Source organism: Colobus angolensis, unplaced genomic scaffold, assembly GCF_000951035.1.
Source record: "Colobus angolensis palliatus isolate OR3802 unplaced genomic scaffold, Cang.pa_1.0 Scaffold209, whole genome shotgun sequence".
In the NCBI taxonomy this organism is placed as follows: Eukaryota; Metazoa; Chordata; class Mammalia; order Primates; family Cercopithecidae; genus Colobus; species Colobus angolensis.
Window position 1 is genome coordinate 152,518 of NW_012115255.1, and position 6,861 is coordinate 159,378.

The following is a 6,861-nucleotide window of genomic DNA, read 5'->3' on the forward strand; positions in this document are numbered from 1 at the left end:
GTTATTGGGCGCTCAATGTGTGCTGAGCGGCGCGCTAGGGGTCGGGGGTGGCATGCGGACCGCAGGGGCCCACTGCTTGGCGGTCAGGGCCTCCCTGATAGACTGCATTGATCGTGCTCGCTTAGGTGGCAGCACCCAGCCCAGCGCTAGGCATACATTGGGCGCTCAGTAAATGCCTCTTACAAGAAAGTGTGCAATTTTCTGGTCCGCGCCGGTGCACCACTAGGGGTCGCTCCTCGCGGGGGAGGGCGGGGGACACACTAATCAACCGCCCTGCTTACGCGCACGCGCAGTCCTCGCTGGGGAGAAAGTGCGTGAGCCCTACCTTGAGGCGCCAGAGGCCACCACAACGCAGGCGCATTCAGCTGCGGACCCCCCTCGGCCCCGCACTCCTGCCTCGCCACTTCCCCTCCTGTCCGGCAGGCCTTCGCTTTGCGCGCGCGCCTTGTGAGGTAAGGGCCGAGAGAGGTTGAGGCACTTTTCCCGCCTGGCCGCGGGGTGTGGCTCTGCGCGCAGCTTGATGACGAAGTTTCGGCGCCGTGGCGGAATGGCGGCTTCTACCTCTGAGGCGGGCGACGCTATGGGTCCCACAGGTGAGTGGGGCGGGACGCGCGGGCGAGACAGTCCGGCGCCCCGGGGCCTTCCCCGAGCCGCTGCGGAGGCCGTGTCCGTTCCTCCGCGAGCCCCAGGACTCTGGCCGGCCTGGCTGCTTTGCCCAGGCCGGGCAGGCCGGGGAGTGGAGAGCCCCGGCTGAGTCTTCCTGCCACCCCCCTGGGCCATGCCTTTGTGTCAGCTTCCCTCGCGGCTCCTGCACTCTGTCCTAGTCCGGTAGGTGTTCGCTGGAAGTTAACTTTCCTTGAAGGAATTGAGGGAAGGAGAGCTTTCTGTTGAAGTTGAGCCTTAGGCTTAACAGGCGGTGTGGGAGGAAGAGCCAGGTGTGGGTCCCAGCTCGACCCTTCCCGTGTGTGCTCGACTTCTCCCAGCCTTGGTTTCGGAGGGTCCGGAAGCCCAGCTGGCGGGAGAGTTGGGAACAGGTGGGCGCGTGCTGCTGAGGGAGATCTCGGCCTGACAGAATTTGCTTGGAATGATTGGTGTTGCCCAAGGGTTGTCGCTCTCAGGAAAAGAAAACAAAAAAGATGGGGTCCGAAGCAGCTCCTGGAGAAAATAGGTGTTAGGAGGCCAAAGCAGGAGGATCAGTGGAGGCCAGGATCCTGGGCATCATGGCCTGACAAACTAGCCTGGGCAACATAGTGAGACCCTGTCTCTAAAAAGAAAAAAGAAGAAAATTAGCCAGGCATAGTGGCATGTGCCTGTACTCAGGAGCCTGAGGTGGGAGGACTGCTTGAACCCAGGAGTTTGAGGTTGCAGTCAGCTATGATCGTGCTGCCGCACTCCAGCCTGGGCAACAGAACGAGACCCTGTCTCTCAAAAACTAATATAGAAAGATTCTGCTGTGTCGCCGATACTGAGATTTTTGTCTTTGTTTTTCCACAGTGGTTTGCTAAGGCCATTTTCAACTCTCCACTGGAGGCTGCTATGGCGTTCCCTCACCTCCAGCAGCCCAGCTTTCTACTGGTAAATACCAACTACTTGCATGAATGTCAGTGTGGCCATAGTTCTGTAGCTGTGGGACTTGAGTGTTCTTCCCATTGACTTGAAGAACTCTGTAGTGGTTGTTTTTTAGGGGCATGTGATGGAAACAATGCCAGACTCCTTAAGCTTGACTGTGCCTCCTTATTACTACAGGACCTTAGGGTTAGGCAACCTCTGTGCTCTGGGTTTTCTCATACAAGACAAGTTCATTCAAATTCTATTTTCTCTATTTCCCAAGGGTATGAGGAGGAGGAGGAGCAAGTGAGAAGGATGCATATCAGAGTGTTCATGACCTGTAAATTCTCAAATAGATACGAAGCATTCTAATAATCAGTCGTAACAGTCATCAGTGAAAAATGGAGACACTGTTGTGCTGGGGGCTGCTAGGTTGCACTTTAAGTATTAAACATGATGCTGAGAACTGGTTATAGTAGCTCATGCCTGGAGTTCCAGCTACTGAGGAGACTGAGGCAGGAAGATTACTTGAGCCCAAGAGTTTGAGACCAGCCTGGGCAACATGGTAGACTCAAAAAGAAAAAAAAAAATGATACTGAGAAGTGAGAAGTTAGGTATGAGGCAAGTATTGGTGATGAAAGTTCCTAATTTTAGTTCTTCGGAGGTGTTTTTGTAAACATTTATGTGGAAGGACATTCTTCCTCAGTGCACCCCACTAGAGTCAACAGGTCTGGCCCATGGCTCAGGTCTCTATCTCAAGCCCTGTGAAATCCACCCTCATTTGGAGGTAGATAAGGCCATAGATATCCTTTGGCAGAGCTCTCTAGGTTGAAATTCTAGCCGTTTCTCCTGATCTTAATCTATTTGCACAGATGCCCTTTTTCTCCTTGTAGTCAGGGTGCTTTCCTCACATCCCATGACGAGGTAGATTGCATTAGTCCTTGTCCTGAGTCTTTTCTGGCCTCTCCATTGCCTTCATGATTAGTGTCTACTTGGCTGAAGCCATCTATAATGTTTGTCTGCCCTGTGTTTTAAGATAATTAGTTTAGTAGATTTACTGTCTACTGAATAAAGAACAGCTCATTGAAGAGAGCTTCTGCCATATCCCTAATGTTGTTGGGCATTCTTATTGATGATCACAATGGTGTCGTCATGGTGGTCCATCAGGCTGGGAATTTCCAGTTGATGTGTACAAACTCAGTGGTACTCTGTGGTTTGTGAGCGGTGCCCTTACACAGTCAAGATCCTCTTCTGGCTCTGGGGCCAGCCCTTGCTTAAGGATTGGCAGAAGTCAGTCCTGTTCTGACCATGTGCAGCCCTCTGAGGGGCACTGGGAAACAAGCCCGACAGTTCTGGGTCCAGAGAGCATCGAACTGTGGCCTCTCTTAGTAGGACTCTTTGGGCCACTGACGCACATGAGAGGCTGGGGAAGCAGGCCAGTGATTATGTGTCTGACTCAACTTATTGCTTGAATTTCTGTTTGACTCAAGCCAGAGTATCACAAAAAGCTGCAGAGTGAATGTCCTCGTGATGTTTTTGCTTCGTTCTGTCTCCTAGGCTAGCCTGAAAGCTGACTCTATAAATAAGCCCTTTGCACAGCTGTGCCAAGACTTGGTTAAAGTCATTGAGGATTTCCCAGCAAAGGTATAGCTCTGTTAATGTCTCTCCTTGGAGCATGTCTTATACATTCCTTGAAGAACTTTATTCTAATTCCTAATTTCCCTCCCCGCCCCAACCCCAAGCACTACCTGGCACAGAGTGCTGGCCCTTATCATGATCATTATGTTATAGACACATTGTGAACTTATAGACTAGGGGTTCTCAGCCACAGGTGCTGTGTCCCTCAGGGGACACTTGGCAATGTCAGAGACATTTTTGGTTGTCATATCTGGAGGTAGATGGGGAGTATGTGCTACTGGCATCTAGGAAGTAGAGACCAGGGTTGCTGGAAGCATCCTGCAAAGCGCAGGACAGCTCCCTGCGGCAAAGAAGTATCTAACCCAAAATGTCAGTAGCACCAAGGTTGAGAAACCCTGATGTAAATGCTAAAAATATGTATTTAAATCACACCTGGAATTGTCAAGCCCAGGAAGCTGGCCTAGACAAGGAGTTCATACCAAATGGCAGTAGGTCAGTTCGGTTTTAGGGGCCTCACTCTGGGAAGGTTGTTGCTTTCCTTTCTGATAGAGCATCCTTCAAGTCAGAAGTTTCCAACACTTTCTAAAGTATCTTTTGGGGTGGTGACTCATGCCTGTAATCTCAACACTTTGGTAGGCCGAGGTGGGAGGATCACTTAAGCCCAGGAGCTCAAAACCAGTCTAGGAACATACTGAGAACCTATCTCTACAAGAAATTTAAAAATCAGCTGAGTGTGGTGGTGTGTGCCTACTCAGGACGCTGAGGTGGGAGGATTGCTCGAGCCCAGGAAGTCAAGGCTGCAGTGAGCCATGATTGCATCACTGCACTCCAGCCAGGGCAACAGAGTGAGACCTTGTCTCAAAGCATATGTATGTTGTTTATTTATTTTATTTTATTTTTAATTTTTTCATTGTTTCTGTTTAATTTTTTTTTCTTAATTTAGTCTTGTATCACACACAAAAAATGTGTTGTGATCGGAGGCCGACTTACTTACCTGGCCCAAGTCTAAAGCGACCTGCTTGGTATGCCATGTAGCCCGCTGGAAGAACCCAAAGCTGCTCTTGTTGTTGGCACCATGGCACCAGGATTCCTTTGGGTGCAGGGCTGATCCCATAGGTCTCAGCCAGGGAGTGGCCTCCTCAGAGGGAGCTAGGCAGCAGGTAGTGCAGGACTAGAGCTGGGGCAGGAGTGGGTGCCGGTCCTGCCCGCGGCCTCACCACACATTGTTTCAGGAGCTGTACACCATCTTCCCATGGCTGGTAGAGCGCATTTTTGGCAGCCTAGATGGTGTCCTCATTGGCTGGAACCTCCGCTGCTTACAAGGGCGTGTGAATCCTGTGGAGTACAGCATCGTGATGGAATTTCTTGACCCTGGGTAGGTAGATTGGTCACCGGAGAGAGGCTGGGTGATTCCTCATGGTGATTCCGCCTTTAAACCACTCTCTGAATTTCTTACGATTGAGAAGCAATGAAAGCAGGATAATTTGCAGTTCATTTGCTGTTTTGTGTGTTTGTTCAATTTCATGTTCAGTGGCCCAATGATGAAGTTGGTTTATAAGCTTCAAGCTGAAGACTATAAGTTTGACTTTCCTGTCTCCTACCTGCCTGTAAGTAAACCTCAGTGGCGAGAGTGGTGCTCGGGGCAGTGGGCCTTGCACAGCCCTGTGGTGATGGGCAATCTCCTCTAGTCCTCTGAGAGCAAATTAAGGAGTGATTTGTTCCCGGGGTATGAGAGGCAAAGGAAATGGGTATTGCATGGCTGCTACCCTTGCTGTGTGTAGCTTTTTATGAGATGGTAGGAGAAGTTCTAAGCAAAGACTCTTGTTCAGGCACTGCTGAGAGGCAGGGCACTGTCCCCACAGGTGGGTTCTGTGTGTGGGTCTCTTCCCCAGTGGCCTTCCCAGAGTGTTGCTGTGCATGTGAGGCACTGCGTATCGGGCACTGTGCACCAGCACCTGCCCACAAGCCTACTGCCCCTCTCTGCAGGGTCCTGTGAAGGCGTCCATCCAGGAGCGCATCCTCCCTGACAGTCCCCTGTACCACAACAAGGTCCAGTTCACCCCGACTGGGGGCCTTGGCCTGAACCTGGCCCTGAGTATCCTTTGGTGGCCCTGAGGTAGGGAGGCTGTGGGTGGCCCAGCACTCGACACTGTGGGGGTTGCTCATCAACGCTGCTTGTTTGCCCCTGACGCTGCCCTCAGATCCGTTCGAATATTACATATTCTTCTTTGCCGTGAGCCTCATCACTCAAAAGGTAGGGAAGGGATGCCTTTAGCTCGGAGAGGTGGGACCATGACCCAGGGCTTCCCTGCACTTGTTGGCCAGGCAGCGTCTAGAGCCCATGCTAACAACTAGCTTGGTTTTCCAGCCACTCCCTGTGTCCCTCCACGTCCGTACTTCAGACTGTGCCTATTTCATCTTGGTGGACAGGTACCTGTCGTGGTTCCTGCCCACCGAAGGCAGTGTGCCCCCGCCACTCTCCTCCAGTCCAGGGGGGACCAGCCCCTCACCACCTCCCAGGTAAGGCTGCCCTTTGTTAAGACCTGGCTCTTCCATAGGGGAGTGGCCTGGTCAGTTGCATCGCCCACGGGGACAATGTTGTCACCCTTTGTCCGGGGTTCCCCAATTTTTCTTATGCCTCATTCCCCACCCCTAGCTGTCTTAGCACAGGTTGGAGGGTGGGGGTGTGGAGGGCAATCTGTCCTTAGTTTTTAGTGTCTTTGGCCATCACTGAAGCTATCAGGTCCCTGAAGGCCTCCCTGGCCTTCATGGGAATGTGTTGTGTTGTGCTTGGAGCAGCCCTCCCCACAGGCAGTGTCTGAGCCAGTGAGCAGGGTGGAAAGGTTGTCCTATGAACAAAAACAAAATGGAAATCTCTAGGCCCCAGGAGCAGGTCTTGAAGGGGAGGCCCTGGGCCAAAGAGCCTGTTGTGCCAGTCCAGACAGGCTGAGCCTGATGCCCGCCTGCACACGTAGGGAGTGTAAACCAGGGGCTCTCATGCCTGGCTGTCCTGGGTCCTCAGTGGGCCCTAACACAGGGCCTCTTGGCCGACTTCCCAGGAGACCCTCTTGCCCCGGCAGCAGCTGCCTATGCACCTCTGACCCTCCTTAATTTCACTGGCCCATCGCCTTCCCTGGGAAGCTGCATGCAGACCCCTTCCTGCAGATGCTGGCCCACCCCAGATCTGCTGGCATATGCAAGGCAGGCCAGGCCTTTACCTACAATTCACACATGTGGACAGATTCCCCAGAGGGTGGAGGGGAGAAAGGAGGAGCGGCAGGGAGGAGGGGAGGAGGCGCTGCCCAGTTGGCGGCAGTGATCAGTGACCCTGAAATGTTGCTGATCCTGTGGAGGACTTGGAGGCGAGGCAGATTCACACCCTCTCAGATGCACAGTCCAGCTGCCAAGAGGTTTTTGATGCCTTGTTTTAACTTTTTGGGTTTTTTAATTTAATTTTTTCTTTTAGAAATTATATATGTAGGCTGGCAGCGGTGGCTCACACCTGTAATCCCAGCACTTTGGGAGGCCGAGGCAGAGGGATCGCCTGAGGTCAGGAATTCGAGACCATCCTGGCCAATACGGTGAAACCTCGTCTCTACTAAAAGTACAAAAATTAGCTGGGCGTGGTGGCAGGTGTCTGTAATCCTAGCTACTCAGGAGGTTGAGGCGGGAGAA

The 6,861-nt window shown here is 52.4% G+C and overlaps 1 protein-coding gene across 1 annotated transcript in view; it reads left to right on the top strand.

The window, feature by feature from the left end:
- The window catches only part of LOC105512023 (sphingomyelin phosphodiesterase 4-like), a 40,428-nt gene continuing 33,567 nt past the window's right edge, over nucleotides 1-6,861 (top strand). Inside the window, 9 exon segments of the mRNA XM_011942276.1 lie at nucleotides 1-526; nucleotides 528-593; nucleotides 1,495-1,575; nucleotides 3,106-3,192; nucleotides 4,419-4,561; nucleotides 4,718-4,793; nucleotides 5,173-5,281; nucleotides 5,388-5,440; nucleotides 5,555-5,706. Coding sequence (XP_011797666.1) covers nucleotides 521-526; nucleotides 528-593; nucleotides 1,495-1,575; nucleotides 3,106-3,192; nucleotides 4,419-4,561; nucleotides 4,718-4,793; nucleotides 5,173-5,281; nucleotides 5,388-5,440; nucleotides 5,555-5,706 — 773 coding nt within the window. The 5' untranslated portion in view covers nucleotides 1-520.